At 35.9% G+C, this 21,139-nt stretch overlaps 1 protein-coding gene across 1 annotated transcript; it reads right to left on the minus strand.

The window, feature by feature from the left end:
• Window positions 1-303: 303 nt before the first annotated feature.
• Window positions 304-20,418, minus strand: PKNH_1215700 (dynein beta chain, putative; the record flags this gene model as incomplete). Its single annotated transcript, XM_039114029.1, has 6 exons — window positions 304-384; window positions 645-1,216; window positions 1,339-16,414; window positions 16,697-18,694; window positions 18,871-19,461; window positions 19,819-20,418. The coding sequence occupies 6 exons, from the start codon at window positions 20,416-20,418 to the stop codon at window positions 304-306; spliced, it is 18,918 nt and encodes a 6,305-aa protein (XP_038969805.1).
• Window positions 20,419-21,139: the final 721 nt, after the last annotated feature.

Here is a 21,139-nt window from a genome sequence, read left to right on the forward strand (position 1 = left end):
TTCCACAGTTGTAAATACAACTCTAAGGTACAGAAAAATTTATTTATTTATTTGTACTTTTTCTTTAAAAAATCCACCTGTATATTATATTAGATGTGCACGCCAACTTGTTCTCGCAAGCGTACAACCTGTTGTATTATTGAATCGGGATAGGATGAATTCAAGGGGGTTGCTAAATTGCTGAGCGATCAAACTGTGCAAGGCGGCCAAGTGAGGTACCCCCGAATTGCAACTGGCAATTTTGCGCGGGCACATCTTTTGTTCAAGTGCAAATCTGTACATATGGTCTTCTTAATCGCTTGCTTAACATTCGTTCGTTAAAAACAAACGCACGCCCAGCTTGCCCCACTCGGATGGGTTTTTCGATCCTGTGCGTAGTCCAACCTGTGAAAACAGCATGCGGCAAAAAATGGGAAAAATGGGAAGAATGGAAAAATTGTAAGGAAAGATATATTTGTTGCTGTCCTGCGCAAACGCAACAGACGTTCCGTATGCGCGTCTTGCACTTTTGATGCGCCTATGGACACAACTTTACAGGGTCCCTGTTGCACGTAGCTGAGTCGGCGCAAACGGTTCCACTTGGGTGTAGTGCAATCGAACCAACTTTCGATCGAATCGAAAGGACCAGTTGCGCAAAAACTCACCTTCATCAGGTAGTTCTCCCTAACGTCCACGACGTTCTTCTCTTGACACATGTACAAGGGGCAATAATAAATGTCGTTGTCCTCTTTGCTTTTCTTTTTTAATACAACCTTGAGATACACAGTCGGAATGATAAAGTACAAATTGTTATTGTCGGTCTCCATTAGCGTCTGGCTGATGAAATCCCATTTAGCGCCCTGCAAAATTAACTTCTTTATGTAAATTCCCTCCTCAATGCTTCTGCTCTTGATTTTAATTTCATCCGATTTGTTTATCGAAGTAAATTCAAACGTGATTAAATCATGGCTGATGTCATTCTTTTTTGAGTATTCATATAAAATATATTTTAAGATACTTCTGGGGTTACAGAATCCTCCAAGCCAATGAACTGTCAATGCCCCGTTGATGCTCCACTCGTTTAGCTGGTTCACTCTTTCGTTTAAATCTTCAAAAAAGGGAAGTAGATTTTTTTTCGATATGTAAAATGCCTTCCAGGAGTTTGGCACTAATCCGTCACTAAGATATCTGATGGTTTTGTAAATTTGTTTGTTTATCACGGTTTCACCTTTGAGCGCTGCAGGGGGGGGAGGGGATATGGACATGGGTTAGAAGTGCGTGATGTACCTGGTAAAATGCAACAGGTTGTGAGTGCGCCGGGCTAGGTGCACCTGATTAGATGCTCTCCACATGACGTACCACACTGCACCTTCCCTATGGACCTTCGCACCTTGCGCAGAACCAAGTTGTGCTTGTAAATCTCCTGGCACATGAGGTTGGTGTAAACGTACTGCTCCTGCATGCACTGCTTTTTCATCAAATCGTCCACATAGATCTCGTGAGGCATGCCCTGTAGAAGCATCTTCGTAAAGGAATAGACCTCCTTCTCATTAACATGATTCGACCTCGCATTATGGAAATGGTATTGATTGCGGTGCAGAGAATTTACGTGAAAGAAAAGAGAAATAATTCCTTCAGAAGCAATTGTATTGAAAGGAATTTCTGCACATGTCTTCTGTCCAAATATTTCTACGCTATCATTATGTGGAATTTCTTTCAAGTAATTATTCAATACTTTTTCACTCATAACATCGTTAGGTAGGTAATAATTTGAGCAGTTGGAAAATATATACTTCCCCTTAAATATATTGTTGTTGAAAAATTCATTTGCATATATATTTAGGAGCTCTTTATCAAAGGAATCATTAATTTTAGAACCATATATAATATCACAAATGTAGTAGTGGAAGTAAGGCCAGTATATTTCTTTAACATTTTTGTTGAAGAATATTTGCGAAATGTACTTACTCAACATGATATCCTTGTTGTTGAAAAAATAATTTTCGCTGTTCCATCCCAAGTTGTAAAACTTTTTCCTATTGTTAAGAATAGAATGAAACCAGAACAAGCTCAGTAACAACTTCTTATATTTGTTTAACTGAATGTTTTTATTTTCTTCCAATTCCCATTGCTCTTTGAACAAAATGGATATGCTCTTCTTTACATTGGGTGGCTCTTCCAAAATGACGATGATGCTTTTCTGCAATAATTCCGTCGGGAATTTCTCACTCGGCAGACAGGATAAGAAGAGGCGGAAATTTGGATGCACTGGTATCTTTCCATGGTTACCTCCTTCCAACAGTTGGATATCATTCCCGAGGGTGTTTCCACCGGGGCTACTTCCATACTCCTCGTCTATCAACGCATTGTACGGCAAGGAATCAGCTTTTTCAGAACTGGACAAACGGTTCATATGTCCGTCGTCTACTTGCACATTTTCCAGGTGATTTCCCCCTTCTGTGGAATCCTTTTCTGTTTCTTCCAATTTAGAGATTTCCTCTCGCTGTTCACTCGCTGTGTTGGTAAGTCCAACGGTGTTTGCATCAGAGCCAATTTCATCGGAGCTCGTGCTGAGTGTTAGACCCGATGTAGAACTGATGCTTAGTACATTTTCGATAATTTTGGCTAGCTTATGTAAATTCTGAACCGAGTTGTGCAGGTTAGAAATGAAGAGAATATGTCCCTTCTCCATGGCATCCCTCAAGTAGTGGTATACAAAGTGAATGTTCTGATCTGTTAGAGTTAAATTTTTCAACTTTTGGTTATTCTCAAGAGCGTAATTATACACATATTGGAAGGGGTCAAAATTATTTTTGTAAATAATAGTCAAAGGGTCCATATTATTGGATGCTCTCAAAATAAATTCAAAGTTCATATGATCCACCTGAATATCGTTGTAGGAGATATTAGCGTACACTAAATTTTCTATTGCTTTATTTAATCTGTCTGGTCTTAAAATTTTGATGATAATTAATTTTTGAAAAGAATTCAAATTAAATTCCCATTCGTCTGGAAGTACATAGTTTTCTACTTCCAAAAAATTGAACCATCTTCTCCATTCTCTGATGGACTTAACAAATGAGTTGATAAATCCTTCGAAGTTTTTCAACCTCTCAATGTGTAGTAAGTATCTCCACTTTTCATCACTTATCCAATCATTTCCTGGATTAATCATATCTGTATATTTAACATCAATTGATTCTGCGCAATTACTGTTTCTATCATCATATTCTGAGTACTCATTAAAATGATCCTCTTCTTGATAATCTTTTGGCATTTGATTATTTGAATTATACTTTTTCTTTTTGTTTTGCTTTTTCCTTTTGTTATTTATCGTTTTGGAGTTTTCCTTTAATTTGTCTTTTCCTCCATCGTTGTTATTCCTTTTGTTTTCCTCCAGGTTGGTTTTCCCTTCCGGTTCGTTTTCGTCTTTTTTGGGTCCACTTTCGTCCGCCTTTCGCGCACTTTTCTTAGCGTGTTCTCCCGTTTCGCTGCACTCACTACCGTCTAGGTTTTCCCCTTCGCGGTTAGAATCGTCTCCGTCATCATCAGCTTCTTCTTCATCATTGTCTTGTCCTTCCTCATCCATGTCAATCTCTTCCACGTCAATTTCGTCCACGTCATTCTCGTCGTTGTCATCCTCCTCGTTTTCATCATCTTCATCGTCAGGTTCGTCGTCTTCTCCCTCCGCATAATTGTTCGAATTGGAAATGTCTTCTCCTGTGGCAGACTTGCTCACCACACGCTTGGATGCGTTTTTGCCCTTGCGCTTAGCCCCTTTCTTACCATTGTGTGTACCCGCATGGTCATCCCCCTTCCCCCTGTGGCTATTCTCCTGGAGGAGTCTCTTCATATATCGTGTGTGCACCTGTTCATTAGTTGCCTCACTTCCAAAGGTGAAGAATTCATAATCCTCCTGAGAAATTTTATTTTCTAAAATCATAATTTTGCACAAGGAGTAAAACACAAAAAAAAGGTGGTGCTTATTAGCAAGGGATACTTTAGTATATTTCAAAAATTCAAAGAAGTAATTGCTGAACAGAATTTCTTGCCTTTCCGTAGTAGAGCTAGAGGATATTTTATTATTTTTTTTGAAAATTTTCATGAAGTAGGTAAAGAAGGAAATAAAATGCTCCAGAGAAAACTGATAATAATTATTAACATACTTCAAGTCATTAAGTATGGTAAATAAAATAGCTACTTTTTTGGCTAGCGGTTTAAACATATTTTTATTCATATTCATTCTGTTAATGGTATCATATACTTCTTCTAGTTGTCCATTTTTTTCGTCAATTTCTGATTTGGACTGTAGGAGAATATTAATCAGTTCGTCATCTTCTGTAATTTTTTTTTCACTTTTTGTTATATGTTCTAGTATGTTGTTTTCTAATTTGATGATTTCCTTTTTTACACGAATTAGACGCATAAGACACTCTTTATTTTCCTCTTCTAAATTCTTCTCCTCATTCATAATTATTACATTTAGCAGAATGTTGTCCAGGGATTCTTTGTTCAGACTAAATACGATAACCGTCGTGAGTGTATAAAAGGTTGATTCCAGACTGAAGCAGTTTTTGTTAGACACGAGAAACAGCTTGAAGTTTCTGTTGATGTTTATTCCATCCAAAAGCTGCAACTTCATTCGGTACAGTTTCTCCTCGTAGGTCATCCTTCCCATTCCGCTTGGACCGTTCGCTACGCTAGCTCCGTTAACTGGGCCAACTTGTCCAAAGGCACTAACTGCGCCTCCTCCACCATTGTTCGCACCACCTTTGTGATTTGCCCCGAAATCATCCTGTAGTTGCTTCTTCCTCTTAGCGTACTCCCTTATCAAAGCGTCATTTGCAGATTGGCACTGATGATCATCCGAAATCGAACTGTTCTCTCTATCGAAAATGAACTTGTTATATTTCTTTATTGTTAAAAGGAGAATTTCCTCCAAGTCCTCATTGATATAGTTAATCAGTAGCGAAGTTCCAGTATTCATACAATGAATGATTTTAAAAAATATGTCTGAAGAATGAAAATCAGAAAAGACAATAGATTTTCCATTATTGAGGTAACTCCTCCTAATCCAGTTGGCAGCCTGGTAATGAGGATCCACTATCAGAGTGGCGAGAAAGTTGTTGTTAATTAATATGGAGTTTTCCTTCATGTATATATCGTTAGATAAAAAATTGTTTCTAAATTCTAGAGACTGGATGGGATCAATAAAATAATCGACGACATTAAAATTGGTGTTGACAAAAATGTGATTTCGAATCAACAAATTCAGGCACGCATCATAAATTAAAAATTTCCGATCTTCATAATTCAGCAAACCAGTGTAAACCAGAAAAAAAGAAGACAAGATTGACTCTCCATATATACTCTTCCTAACTCGTTCATTATCTTTAACGTATTTTTCCCATCTGTTTTTTTCATCCATTAAATTGAGGAAAAATTTTTCTACATTTTCAATCCTTTGACAAGATTCTTCATATGATCTGCTAAGTTCATCACTCGTTTTCGTGCTTTCGTTATGTTGTTCCTGTAGGTGTTGTAAATTTTTTTCAATTTGGTTTAGCTGCTCCATGGTTAATTCCAGCTCCTTCCTATTTTTGCTAAGCAACTCTTCAGCCAACTTGAGGCGCAACCTCTTGGGTGCTACTTCCCTGTACACTTGTGCATACATTTTTAAGGCGTGAACCCACATGCACAATGCACCAGTAGCAGAGGAAACCTTCTTAACCGCTTTAGGAGAGTATATCGGATTTTTGGTAAACTTTTCAATTTTTTTAAGCGTCTTATCAGATATGGAATCTTTATCGAAAGATTTTAATTTGTTTAAAAAATTAGCATCTCCTAGTTCAATTTTCGCCTGCTCCCAACTTGGAGTTTTATTCAAAATTATCATAACGATTGATAAAGTTTGCATGACTACATCAGGTGGTTTCGTATACGCCTTTACTTCTGATATGCTTTTTTTGTCTAACTGTTCAAGTGACTGAGTGGCAACTTCAAGTTCTGGAATTGCATTTTGTAAATCTTTCCTCGCATCTTCGGCTAATTTTTGCGTCTCTATTTCGACACTCGATATTCGAATGCTATCTTCTTGTATTTTCTTCTTCTTCTCATTAGATTCTTCTTTCTTTTCTTCTATTTCTTTCAGCAGTTGTGTGCATTCGGTTTGTTTTTTTGATATGTTTTCCTTTTGTAGACTTAGCTGAATATGCATTTCTTGAATTTCGTTCCTCGCCTCAGCCAATTTACTCAGCGCTATGTTAATTTTCTTCTCCTGCTTATTCGTTTCTTCAAATTTTCTTTTATATAACTTTTCGAAAAATTGTAAAAAGTTGAAGAAGTGTTTAAAATTTATATACTTTTGGATGTTCAGTTTGTCTTCTACAATTTTGGAGTTTCTAATATATTTTATATTATTCTCTGTTTCTTCTTCATTTCTATTTTCCCCATCTACATCGTTTTCTTCCGCTCCCTCGGTAATTGTCTTCTTACTCTGCATGATGATCTTGGTCTGGTTGGAGTTCATATGGCAGCTTTCCTTGGTATTCATTTTCAGGCTGTTTTTAATCTCCATGGATTGTTTGTTTTCTTCCAGTAGAGCATTTTTCGACTTGGTTAGTGTGGAGTTCTTTTCGTATCTCCTATTCTGTTCATCGAGTTTTGGCATACCAAAATTTTTATCACTTGCGTTTTTACACTGCTCATAGTTGCTAAAGTTTGTGTGGTTGCTAAACTCGTTGAGGAAGAAAATTTTTTCTTTTTTTTCTCTGTCTAGTTTTTCCTCCAAATGGTGTAAGACACATTCGAACATCTTCAATGCCATGTTGTGTAGCTTGCTAAACACGTCCACATTTAGGTTATACTTTTTGAGCATCTCTTGTGCAATTATATTGTACGAAACATTTTTCCATGAGCAGAAGTAGTTAACTGTAGACTGCTTAAGGATAACATTATATTCGTTGGATATTTTTCTGAACATTTTACTCTTCAGTGTGGTAAATAAAACGTAGTGATAATTTGTCTTAATCAATTCTTCCATCATTTCGCTTAGCGTGTCGAAGTTCTTGAAGCCGATATCATTTTGGAGGAAGATGTTTTTCAAGTACGCTATTTCTTCACTGTTAAATATGTTAATTATATTGACGTTACTATAAATCTCGTGCAGGAATTCCAAAATGTCATCACTCATGTTATCGTCTAGGTAGTATAGAACGCACCTTTTTTCCTTTTTATAGCAATTGAAAATGGCTTCTTTAAATTTTTTTATGAAATAATTACATTTTATTTTTTCTATTATGGACACACCTTTCTTTCCGCTTATCAGGTTGGAGTGAAATTTGTTCGCTTCGTCTTTTTCCACAACAATTGTATTCCTCTCCATTGTGTTTACGACATGGTTTGTCTGATTTTCCTTTTTGTTTTGTCCTTCCTCTGGAATATACTCCCCGTGCGAGTTCTCTCCCCCTGTAGTTCCCCCTTCAAGTGCTTGAACAACTATCTGTGTTTCTCCCCCTTCCGATGCTTCATGAATTCCTTTTTCTCCATTCACCTCGCTTACGTGACTTCCTTTCCCCTTCTCATTGTTCATAGTTACAGCTAGGGGAGCTCCCTTCATATTCTGTCCACGAACATCGTGTACCCCATCGAGCAAGCCATCTCCACCTTCATCGCCCCAATTCCCAACATTTCCATTTCCATAGTGAAAATTTTTAATCACATGAACTTTTATTTGATATATAAAACAGGCAATTAGGCAACACGTGAATTTTCCAGGCCCGCTGTCTCCAATAGATATGAAGTGCTCATTTTCGAAGAGAAGGATTCGAGAAAATTTACATATATTTATCATGGCCTCTTTAAAGAGTATAAAATTGATGGGGGTGCAAATATTATTGAAATCGTTGTCGTTCTTGCTGACAAGTGCGGCTATTTCTTGGGACATCTTCTGCGATTTCTCCAGCGAGGCGTTCATAGGGTGCTCACTTGGTTCACCTTTCACCAAGTCATTTCCTTGTCCACCGAGAAAGCCATTTGTCTCTCCATCTATGAAGCCATTTATCTCCGCATTTTCATAGTTACTTCCCACAGCGTAGTCGTCCGCATGTTGGAACATTTCATAAAGGCTGTTTTCTCTGGAGGGGGGTGGCCTCTGCGCGCTGCGAGAAGGAGTGCCCTTCTTCCCGGCGTCAACCACGTCTGCTTCGTTACTTTTGAAGTACTCATTTTTCTTCCTATCATAAGAGCACAGAATAAAAGTGTTGTAAGAAGATACAACTCCCCTGAAAAATTCGATGAGGACATTTTCATTGGACACAGGCTGGTAGAAGAAGTATGGGTTTTCATTTTTCGTATCATGAAAATTGTAGGAGCAGAAATAAGAGGTCTTCTTCTTTGGGAAGAGGTAATTATAAACCACGTAGAATTTCTTATGTAGTATATTTTTTAAAATGCTTTTAAATTTTCTCCTTTCATTTTTTAAAATTAGTTGATCCCCAAGAGAGCGAAAGCATTCATTAACCCACAGTCTTAGTACACTTTCTTTCTCTTCATATATGGGAGCTTCCGAAAGGTACAAGCCTTTCATTATTTTAAATATATGCTTCAAGTGGAAAAAGTAATGATAGCAATTCAAGTTTGCTTTGAAATATTTGGCAGCATCGAAAAAGAGTTTTATAGTGGACGAGGAGAGAGGTTCGGCCAAATTCTTTATGACTTCATGGAAATTAGAAAATTTATGTCTTAAGAAAACGTGGAAAGTATTTTTCATACACGCTTCGTCCATCTCGTTCAGATGCACCACGTGTAGTCGGTTGATCAATTTCCTGTTAAAGGTGGAAGCACATTTTCTGTTATTTCCATATATCAGAAAGAAAAATAAATTCTCCACATTTTTAACAGACCCGTTGTCCTTATTATAGTACATGTTGTAATCAATGAATTGGTTCAGAAACTCAAAGACGCTTGTGTTATTCATACAACTTCCGTTTTTCTCGCTTTCGTTTGGTATCTGCGCATTGTCTCCATTAAGGTTGTTATTCTTGGAAATACACTTCCTGTTGATGTTGAAGTCGAAGAGGGCATTTCTTCCGCTGCTGTGATGGTTCACGTTACCATCGGAGAAGTAGTCCAACCCAGAGGAATCATACTTTTGCAGATTGTTCAAGTCATCGAGAATGAAGTACAGGCACTTCTTATTCCCGAGCGGTTTATATATATTTCTACACTTCTTTTCGACATTCATTTCAATTTTTTTTTCCAGCTTGCTTGAATTGCATAGCTTCGAAATGAAGGTGTAATAACTAGATATGTCTTCCTTCATATAGGGTAAAATATTATATTTCATGAAGAAGGTTTTTCCGCTAAATTTATTTCCAATTAGGAGAACATTTTTTTTGTTGTACATTAAAATGTTGATGATATTTTTTTTCCTTAATGATTCTACATTTTCTATAAATATATTATCATTGAACTTTTGGTGGAAATATTTCTCCTTGGTTTTCTCTGTCCCATTCTGTGTAAGATTATCTTTCTGGTTGTAAATATTTTTCAGAGAAGACTTATTATAGCTTTCGATAAAATTATCATTGAGCACACTGTAGTTTTCCTCATGTTGTTCGTTCTGGAAGTTATTTTTTTCTCTTTTATTATTTCTATAGGATAATAAATTATCAGAAAAGTTGTTATTTGAGAAGCTATTATCTGAGAAATAATTGTTAGACATATTATTTTTGCTGTAGGTGTTGAAGAGGTCTGAATCCAGGTAATTATTATTCGAATATATGTTGTCCTTAGAGTAGTCGCTAAACATGTGATAATTCTCTAGCATACTGGCATCATTCATGTTGTTTGTCTTTGTATGTAGAAAATTGGTGTGATAAGGCTGATAACCGTTTAGAGTATTTTTATTATGGTCATCACTGAAGAGGTTGTTATAGTTTATAGTGTACTTGTTAAAATTCTTGCTAACGTGCAAATTGCTGCTCATGAAGAATTTGTTAAAATCAGTCTCAGGATTGATTGTTTCACTCAGTTGATTCATGCTCATATATTTCATGGAACTATCATTTTTACAAAAGTTGTAATTATCGTAGGAGAAAAACTTCTCCTTCACGTTCGGTAAGAAGTTATGATTCGTGGTGATCAGCTCATCCCATAGAACCCAGTTAAAGTTGTTCTTACTAATTATGTAATCAAAAATGGTGTGCATATGTGGGAAGTTTTTATCTATGCTCTTGATCAGTATATCTAGAGATCTTTTACTTTGAGGGCACAGAATATTGGAGAAGGTGTAAATAATTGATTGTAGAAATAATTTTTCTAGGCATAAGGAAGGGTTAAGATTTTTTGGGAAATTCTTATCATACAAATTACAGAGCATGTCGTAGAGCTGACAGATGGATATGATAACATTCGCGTCGCTCACGTCGATAATTAGGTTATACTTATTCCGCTTAGCGTTCATAATTTTTTTTATATATTTGTTGAAAAAACCCTGTACGAGATTTTTTTCCTCTACATTGGAGAAATTGCTCTGTAAATAACTCTCGATAAGCCACTCGTAGTTAAATTCTTCTTCATTCATGTAGACAATTTTCGATCTACTAATAAAGGAGGGGGCACAATTTTTTAAATTTTCAATTTCAAAGAATATAAACACATTATCTGCAAATTTTATTCTATTTCCGTTTATTAATGTTAGCACTTTGTTTTCATCCAATAGAGAGTGCAACGGCTCAGTCGTTAAGATGTCCAATGGTCCATCCAGGATCAACCACTTCTCGTTCAAATTGTTATTATTCTCGAATAGCCTTTTCATTATTAGGGACAAAATACCATCTTCGTACACCTCCTTTTCGGAGTTGTAGTACCCATACAACTTCTTCACATCTGTCGACATAGGGTTAAAGACAGTTATATCTATGCAATACTCATTCGTGTGGACATTCTTCTTATATTTGCCTGCAAAATCCAGTAGTGCTCCTGTGGAATTTTTACTCTGCATAGAATATGCACTGCTGATTTTGCTTAATCGTTTAACACTTCCGCTGAGGCTATTGTGGCCGATGCTTTGGTTGGTGCTCTGGCTGGCACTGTTGTTGCTATTATTTTTTCCCATCATGTTTGCGTTCCCTTGATTTTTGTACTTATTAGAGAAGAGGTTCACCGGGTAGAGCAAATTGTAGCTTTCGTATGTTCCCTTACTGTTCAATGAGGCATTAGATGGGACATTATTTATTTGATTAATATAGGCAAAATCGTCGATGGCGTGATTTATCTCACCATGGTTGGTGGTGCCATAACCCCCACTGTTGTAGGGGGCAACTTCCTTGACCTTCCCTCCAGGGTGTAGGAATTTCCCATCTTTGTTATCATCTTCTATCCAATTCAGATTACCTCCTCTTACAACGTTCGCATTTCTAGCAATCTCGCAGTAATGTTTGAAAATATTAATTATGCTCGTTTTTCCTGTACAAGATTTTCCCACTAAGACAATTCCTTTATTCGTTTTTTTAATTTTATGCAATTTTAAAATGCTATTTATGTAGTAGTCATTTATGGTATAACCCATATTGCTCATAATGTCTGTTATAATTTTCACAGAGATGTCATTACTTTTGTTTTTTTCTGCTCTCTTTTTTACTAGTGGGAATAATTCCTTAAGGAAATTGTAAAAGATGTCCAGATCATCCTTCAACAATTTGGATTGGTTTACCTCCACCATGGCATCATATATAATTTCTTCTTCACTTTTTATCTTATTATTCGAGATAAAATCTTCGGAAACTAAATTTAAAAACTTCTTTATTTCCCTCAAGTCAATTATGTATTGTTCCTGTTTAGACAGGAACTCGTATAGTAGACTGTAGCAGATGTTGATTTTTTTTGACAACTTTTTTGCGTTTTTAAATCCAATGGAGATTAGAGAAAATTGGCAAATCAGATGAAAATTGGGGGGCTTAAAGGAGAATTCCTGAATCACGCTATTGTAATTTTCTAGAGAGTACAAGCAGTTGTCATTGTTTTTGCACAGCGTAAGATATATGGAGCAGTTTTTTTTTACCTTAATATTTTGCCCTTCGAAGAAGGCCTCTTCGTTCCGTGTTGCTGTTGAGTGGCTATCCGGGGGAATGCTTCTTTGGGCCTTTCCACAGCTAATACCACATCCATTCGTGTTTCCCCCTTTGTGTGTGTCGGAAAAATCTCTCGACTTGCAACACTCACTTGATTTATCACCACCTGGTTTGTTCAGTGGGGCTATAGAATTCGCCTCCTTGGAATTTACCCTTACGCCAAATTGAGAAACGTTCCTTTTCTCCTCATGATTGGACGAAACTTCCTTTGCTTCACTACAATGCGTATTCAATAAGTGATTACCGAATTTATCTGAACTAATAGTTGGTCTCCATTTTGCCATTTGATGGTAAGAAGATATGTCCTCGTAATTCATATATTCCTGTTGATCTTCCTCGCAGGTACTGTCAAAATGGAACTTTTGCATGATGTGCTTGATGCATCTAAATTGTTCAACCACGATAACGATTACACTTTCATCTATTCTGTTAAATTCGTCAAAACAGCACCAGAACCCTGACTGCAGAATTCCTGATAAAATATTTCCTATATATTTGGACGTGTTATTATTGTTGCAATTTATCGAAATGATATTCGTGCCAAACATTCTGCTAAAATCTTTTATGGTCTCACTCTTTCCAACACCCGTTTCTCCTTTGATAGCATTCACAAAAAAATTGTCTAAGGAAAACAAGCAGGAATAGAAGCACTTTTCGGTTAAAGGGGTGATGACTAACCTATTTGTATTTCCTTGGTACTCATAGGCATACTTTCTCTTGTTATTAAAATAGTGTAAATATAAGGTCATAGATTTATTTATCATCAGATTTATCGTTCTAAGATACTTGAATTGTTTGTTATTTTTGTTGGCTAGATCACTTGCGTTTAAATTATCTGTCTTGAGTATATCCTTCCCAGCTACATGGTCGGGGGGATCTCCCGGGTGACCTTTTGCGGGTTTATTTTTCTTGGAAAGAATTCCTTTTTGGAATGTTTTTGCTACTTCTGCTGGAGGTTCCTTCTGCTCCATTTCCGCTTCGGCTTCGTCTATCCCATCTATTTGATCTGCCTCCTCGTCATCATTATTGTTATCGTTTTCCGCGTCGTCCGCCTCATCTGCTTCGTCTTCCTCCTCTGCTTTGTACTCTTCCTTCTCCTTTCCCTCCTCCACGGATTCCCCTTTTTCGCCCGATTTTATTTCCTCTTTTACTTCATCTTCGTATTCGTCTTTTTCCTCGTCTGCCTCATTTTCCCCCTTATCCTGCTCCTCCTCCTTTTCTAGGAGCAATACATCCCCAACGTCTTTAGCGCCTTCCTCTGCATTACCAATCACATTTACACTTGTGCGGTTTCCAATTCTTCCGATCTCTTTACATTCATTTAACTTTTCCCGTTTTGTATATTTGCCCACCGCAATGGATCCATTTTTCCTACTGACAGGTTTGCTCAGTTGGAGGTGCCCTTTATTCTTCTTCCTCTCACTTGTACTGATTGTTGAAACTGCACCATCACTGACATGGGTTCCACCTTTAACGTTAGCCAAATCTTCCCCTATGTCGTGTCTACTGTTACCCTTTTTGTAGGCACTTTTCGCTGCATCTTCTGCAGATACGCACTCTCCCTTTTCCGCTACATCTTTGGATAAGAAGCTTTTCTGAAAAGGGAAACTCTCATCATATTCATCCTCACACAAAATATATTTCAGCTGACACATCCATAGAAAGTTATCATTACATTCTATTTTATTTTTGATCAATTTTTCTGCGACATCTTTGTAATAACTTTCCAGAATTATCAACGCGCTGATTTTGATGTAATTTTTTTTATCCTTGATTGTTTTTATCAAGTCTGTGAGGAACAATAGTTCCTTATGATTTTCCTTCTTCATTTGGTTTACGAAAATATGTGACCCTTTGTTAATCTGAATTTGAAAGTGTTCATAATCGTTCGTAAAATTTATGCACTTGCTTATCAAGACAAGCTGCTGAGGATTGTTCAGAACCCAGTTCTTTAAATTTTTCTCTTTCAGTTCTAGTTGTACATTTACCAAATCTAGTTTCAAGGTTTCGAAAATATTTTCCTCCAACTTGTTTAGTATAATTGTTGAAGATTCATAATTCAGTTTCATCTTTTTGTGCAGTTTTATCTTTTCTTTGTATTGAGAAAAGATATAAATATCAAAATAGGACGAACAGTTATTATCTGTGTTGTCTACATTTGACATGACCTGTTCATACATATTTGGAAATTCATCCCTTTGGCATTTATCCTTATTAAAATTGGAATTACTTTTATGATTGCCTTTTTTGTAATTAAAACTGACACTGTTTTTATTGTAATCATGTACAGCAACACTACACTTTGAGTTATTTTTTTGAAAATGCATTTTTTTTTCTGAGGACACAAATTCGATAGAATAAATGGAGGAAAATATTTTCTGTATTTTTTTTTTCAACAACATTGGATTTTTGTATATACCGAGTATTTCTAAAATTTCCTTATTAGATAAGAAGTAAAATCTGGGAAAGGAACTTTTCTTCTTTTCCAAATAACTCTCCAAAGATTTCTCTATAAAGTTTAGCTGCTTCTGTATTTGCAAAAATGTGCGCACATTGTTACAGTTGTTAATCTTGTCTAGTACATACCCATTTTGGAAGGTCCTAACCATTTTGACAAATCTCTGGTTGCACAAGTTGTAATGCTCGTAAACCTTATTCAGGTGTGGCCTCATTTCGTCGGAAGAAGACAAAATAGATTTTAAGTATTCATTTTTTTTCTGAATGGAAAATACAATTTCTAGGTTGTCATATAAGTTGCCTAATATTCCTTCCCACTTTTCCGTTTTTTTTAAAAAATTTATATCAAAGTTGTAGATTTTTATATTATTAAGAAGGAAGAGATCTTCATTGATGTTATTGAAAATCTTTTCTGCATCTTCAATTAACAGAGAAGATTTACAATTCTGTATGGACAATTTCATATTTTCATATTTGTTAATAATTTTTTTTAAGTTATTTTCTATGAACAATTCCTTTTCTGCGTTGTTGTACAGGATTGTGATAAACTTTATTTCTTTATATAACTTCTGTTCTATGATATCATGTAGGGTTATGTTGCTGAGATTCCACTGAACATTTGTCTTCATTTCTATCTCTTTAAAATGCCTATACTTCATGCACTCGTTTGTTAGTATTTCAACAAGGATTAGTGAAAATTTTAGCTTGCCAACGTTGTTTTTTAGCTCTTTGTATATCTCCCACGTGTTCCTCCTTTTCATATTTATTAAGAACTGCTCAAAAATGTCAAGAAAGTTTGTTTTCAGCTGATTCAGGAAGAACTTTATGTTTAAATTTTTGGCTTCCTGTGAAACTATCTGATCATCCCTTCCATATTCTTCCTTCTTTGCATTTGCCTCATCCTTCTTTTGTCCATTGTGCTGGAAACCTCCTGAGTAGCTGATCTCCAGTTCGTCTGGTTCCTTATCCACCTGTCCATCTCGAGAAATGTCCAAATCACTTTCGGATGCTTCCTCTTCCTGTACAAATCCTAGAGTATCGCTCAGGTGTTCCTTTTTATATTCCCTCACCAATGCAAGCAAGTCGTTCACTATATCGTGCAGGAAAAATATACTAACATTCTTGACAAAGTCGAAAACCGTTTGCCAAAATTTGATCATCCTCCATATGCTCTTCAAATGATTCAAGTCTATTTCCATATCATTTATTTGCTCATCGCACACATCGTCTATGTTGAATAGGCTTATTTTGTTCTTAAGTCCATTCTGCATCTGCTTGATGTTCTTCAATTCGTCCTCATAAAAACTGATCATGTGTAGAATGTCATCCGGGTTGTTGTCAATATTTATTGGCATTTCTTTATAAAAAACTAACTTCTTCTTCTGCCATAGCTTGTTAAATTCGTTGTATGCATTCTTAATTTCATTTTTCATTTTTTCCTTAGTGTCCAGATACATGGTTCTGCTCTCTTTCAGTAACGCTTCAAATTTGCTTGACAGGATGGAGGAGGTCTTCAACTTCATTATCTCATCTTCGTTTAATTCACCTTTTAATTCTATCAGCTTTAGGTAATCTTCTTCTAAATTTTCTAACTCCTTTTTATGTATTCCATAGTTTCTACTGCAGTGATCTAATAAGGCGTTCTGTTCTTTCAGGTCGTTTATATCCACTGCAGTTTTCAGTAGATTGTTGCTGTTATCCTTAAAGAAGGCATATAGCTCTTCTAACTTCTTTTTGCATTTTGCGCTTATGTAATCCAGGAATAGATCTTTATATTTTTTGAAGTCCGCCAGCAATTCCTTCTTTAGCGTGCTCAGATTTATTTCGATGAACAGGATGATTTCCTGAAGGGGGAAAAACAAAAAGATGGGGGTGTCACAGGAGGGAATAGAAAAAGGTTCCCCTGAGGGTGGGGTAAAACGACTCCTAACGTAACACCATTGGAATACGTGTCCATCGCATTCGAATTGCACAATTTTGTGGGGAGGTGGTTCTGCGCAGTCCATCACATGGAGGGGTATATATCCATTATGTTCCTCAGCCTCCTTCAGATTCATTTTGTTGACCCCTTCCTCGGCGGAACATCCCCCCCCCCTTCATTTATTTGATTTCCTTTTCTTTCTCACCTTGTCGATATCCTGTTTTATATTTTCCTCCAAGTTCCTGAACACATTTATCTGGTTGTAGACGTACGTCATGGTATCCTCAGCCGAGTGTAGGTTATTCAACAAGTCTTCTTCATTCAAACTCAAGAGTTTCAAATTGTAGTGCTTGAGCCATTTTATTTTTTCCTTCAGCTTCTCCATAAAATTCACGTAGATGTTGTTAATTTGACTTAGTAGTTTGCTACATTGGTTATTATTATCGTTTTTTTTGAGCTCATTTTCTTTTGCATCGTTTTGTATATCCTTATCATTTGCATTTGTAGTGCTGAACGCAAAGGCCAATTTCTTCTTTACCTGTTTTTGTCTATTTTTGAAAATGACTAGACTAAATTTTGGAAAACTAAAAAATATGTCCGACGCTTTTTTGTAAATTTCGTCTGTGAGATTTTTGGCTGACTGATGGGAAAAATCATAAACGAGCTCTTTCCTACTATTGAGTTTTACGTAGATTTTAAATAAGGGGTAATTCTCCACTGCGTCGTTGCTAATTTTATCAGTGAGTAATTTATAGTAATTGTATAGAGAGACTTTAACCGAAATGAAATACTTTTCGAGATAGTTCCTCTCAATATTGGCAATATATGTTTTAAAGGCATTTAAGCTTTTGTTTGAATATTTTTCAATATAAAGTAGAATTTCCTTTAATATTTTAACAATGCTAGTGTGCTTATCTCGTAAAATGCTTCTTATACCTTCGAGGTTGATGTTCTGCTCCTCCTGAAATTCTTCCAGTGTGTAGGTTCTTTTATCATCAATAGATATGATGGATATTTTTTCTATCTCGTTAAGTATATCTTTTATTTTTTCATCGTTCCTTTTGAAAGTGGCAATGATGGATTTTATGTGGATGCACTCATTCAGGAAATTGAAAAGAACACTCAACTTTATATTGTCTTTATTCCAGTTGTACTTAAAGATGGTGTTCTCAATATTGCAATACATATTCCTGAGCACGTATTCGAATATTTTGTACTGGTCGCTATTCAGCATCATACAAATGTTATTATAATTTCGGACAAGTCGATTTACATATTCCTTGCACATTTTCAGCCTCTCCTCATGAAAAGATATTTCCATAATAACATTAGGGAGAAATATCTTTTCGTCTTTAATCTTTAGCCAAAAGTTTACTTCGGAGAGTACTTTCTTTATGTCCATGTTGTACGTACTTTCCAGATACTTCTCCTTCACCTTTATCAGAATGGAGTTATCCAACAGTGTGTTGACAAGCGAGTTGTTTTTCTTTGAAGCAATTGTTTTTAACTCATTTATCCAAATGTTATTAATCTGTTTTATGTATGTATTTATTGAATTCTGTAAATCGTAGTACTTTTCGTACGCAACCTCTTGTTCCTTTACCTTTGGGAGATAGAAGAGGCTATTGAGTTTGTCAAAAGTGCGATGCAACTTTATACTGATATTTTTAGCTACCATGATACAGGAGGAGTGGTATTCATATCTGATGTTGTAGGAGAAGTAGTTGAATGGGTTTTCCAGAAAATTAGCAAAATACCTAGAGTACGTGTCTACATATTTTACAAAATCTGTCCATAAATCTACCACCTTCTTATTCATGAAGGACTTTATATTTTCCGTTATCGCTAGGGTGTAGTATTTGTCAAATAGAAAAATGGTTGTTTCGAAGTTGATGGAATTTTCAAACGATATTTTAATTACGTTGATGAATATACTTTCTAACACTTTGATTATTTCCTTTGTCTTTTTAAAATCGGTACTCCATTCGTTATTTCTTATGCTCAAGATGTTGTACTCTAAGTTCCTAATGCGATTTAGCTCATTGTAGAAGGTGGATTCAATGTCGTTGAACCCTTTCTTGATTATGTGATAGTGCTCGTAGCTCAGTGCTTTTATATCCTCCTCCTTCACGCAAAACAGGAATTGCTCGCACGCGAAGCAGATTTCTTTCAAGTCCGCGCATTTCTGCTTGAAGTATGTTATCTGCCAGGGTTTAAAAAAAAAAAAAAATAGGAATAATAACGTAAAAACTTCATTTAGCGTAATTGTACTGATCACAAGGTGGGAAAATACCCCTCAAATGAACTGCATAGCCACGCACATACTAAAAATAGGAAAAATCGGAATACAGGTAGGTATATACTAAAATGGGCACTTACATTGGATAGATTCATTTGGCGTATGATAGAATCGAAGGGAGAGTTTCCTTCGTTCGATCGGTTAAACGACACATCCATCAGGTAGTCCCAGTAGAATACAAAGTTGATGCACTCGTCTAGCGTCCCGGACAATTGTCTAACCTCCCTAGTGTACATCTTAGAAAGGTCGATATAATTATTCAGCTTCTTAATGAACTCATTTAAAAGAAGCGTTATCAAGCTGTTTATCTGATCCGAATCTTTGTAATATTTCGAAAAGGTAAAAATGAGTTTCAGTCTATTTACAATGATTGGCAAAATGTTGTACACATGGTCGATAGAGACATCATCATTTAAATTGGTAAAGGGTTCTTCCAGAATTTTCAGAGCCTTCAGTTTCTCTTCCAGCTTTTCGCACTTCTCCCTTATCTGTGTCATCAAACTATTGTACGTTTTTATGTTAGCACAATTATTCTTCTCCAAAATGGTTAAAATATAGTTTATGGTATCTATGTTGAGTTCTTCAAGGAGATCCTTTAAAATACCATGTTTTTTCTCTACATCGGAAATATACTCACTCAGCGTCAGGTAACTTATTTCTTTGTCGTATATCTGCGCAGAGGGTGTAGGATTAGGAGAAACACGTAAGCTCATGCAGAGCGACTATAGCAGAGGTAGTGCTAATGTAAGGTGCACCTTTTTCTTGAATTAAGAAAAATGCCTAACGTTGCTAAGGTTGGACTAATCTGTTTATGCGTGTGTCATGCTTAACTAATTATCCAAATGTTCACAAGGATGGTGAACGGAAGTTACTTTCTATCGATGGTGAATTGAAATTACACACTACCCATGGTTACTATAATTCAGCTTAAGAGTAGAGCCCATGGTATATTAGAAAGTTAAATAATAAAAAAAAATATCATCCCGACGGAATTTTTTTTCCCTCTCTTTCGCTCCCTACAGTCTTACATTGCTAAACAACTTTTGGATATCACTAATCCAGTGGTTCACTAAATTTTCTAGCAAGTGAATATAATTCTTGTCAGCGCAGAACAAATGAATTTCCTCGACTGATAATTTGGGATAGTAAATTAATTGGTTCTTGGAAAATAACTGTGTTATGTAAGTCATAAATTCGATGGTTGTGATGTTAAAATCGTTTTGTATGTTTATCGGAGAGCTATTTTTCATGTCCAGCATAGGTATAAATACTCTGTCCATTAAAGTTAAAATGTTTTCTTTTATTTTGCAGTTCACCTTATTATATAATACCACGGTATCTATATTGTCTTGTGTTATTTTTTGGCTGTGAATTTTTAGGAACAAAATGTATTCATGAATTGTTTCTTCTATAATTTCGTTAGAAAAGTCAAAAGAGAATTTTAACTTGGTCTCCTCATCACACTCCATCAGGTATATAAACAGTATTTTGTTACTCGCGTTATCCAACCATTTCTTTACCACCTTGTTGTAACTTTTATTCCATAAGCTCTTAAAGCTATATTTTGAAAAACTTATTTTGTTCTCCATCCATAGGGTTATAAACTCTTCACTAATTTCTTCCTCCATTTTGTAATTTTCTTTTTTTTAAATCAACATGAACAAGTTGTAATCAGTTTCTTTTATTTTTATTTATTTATTTTTTTTGAAGTGAAGACTGGTAACACTGCATAGTCACGTATGGCTCATTTTAGAAGCTAACCATGCATAAATGTGTGTGTATTTAGGGGGGGATTCATTTAAGTGTTTTTCTATATGGGCTTACACATGTGTGTAAACGCGCTTTTGAACAAACGCCTCTCCATTAGAATCCTTAAACAGACAAAGTTGTAGAAGGATGCGTGGTAAGAATGGGGGGAAATCAACGGGGATTCACATCGCGGGACACAATACTAGCAGGCGTCAATTTTGCCCTCCAGTAGCGCGCGCAGAAGGGAGCAAAAAAATTTGGCGAACTAACCTCATGCGAACTAGCCCTCATGTACCTTGTGAAAGACACAAAATAGGATTGAACGTGGAATCTACTTAAACAGAGTTCGAAGAAAAACAAATGTCTGCAATTTTGTCATCCAAGTAGAAATAACTGGAAAACTCTCCCCATGTTATTGTTATTTCTTTAGGAAGGTATTATAAAAAAATTTGTCCAGTACCGCGATACGTGCTCCACGGGAAAAACACGCGTGGCGTTTTTTTTATTTTTACACATGAACAGGAAAAAAAAAAAAAAAAAAAAAAAAAAAGAGTAAAAATGGAGAAGTAAAAGCGGGGCAAAAAATAATATTGTAAAATT

Source organism: Plasmodium knowlesi (genome assembly GCF_000006355.2).
Source record: "Plasmodium knowlesi strain H genome assembly, chromosome: 12".
In the NCBI taxonomy this organism is placed as follows: Eukaryota; Apicomplexa; class Aconoidasida; order Haemosporida; family Plasmodiidae; genus Plasmodium; species Plasmodium knowlesi.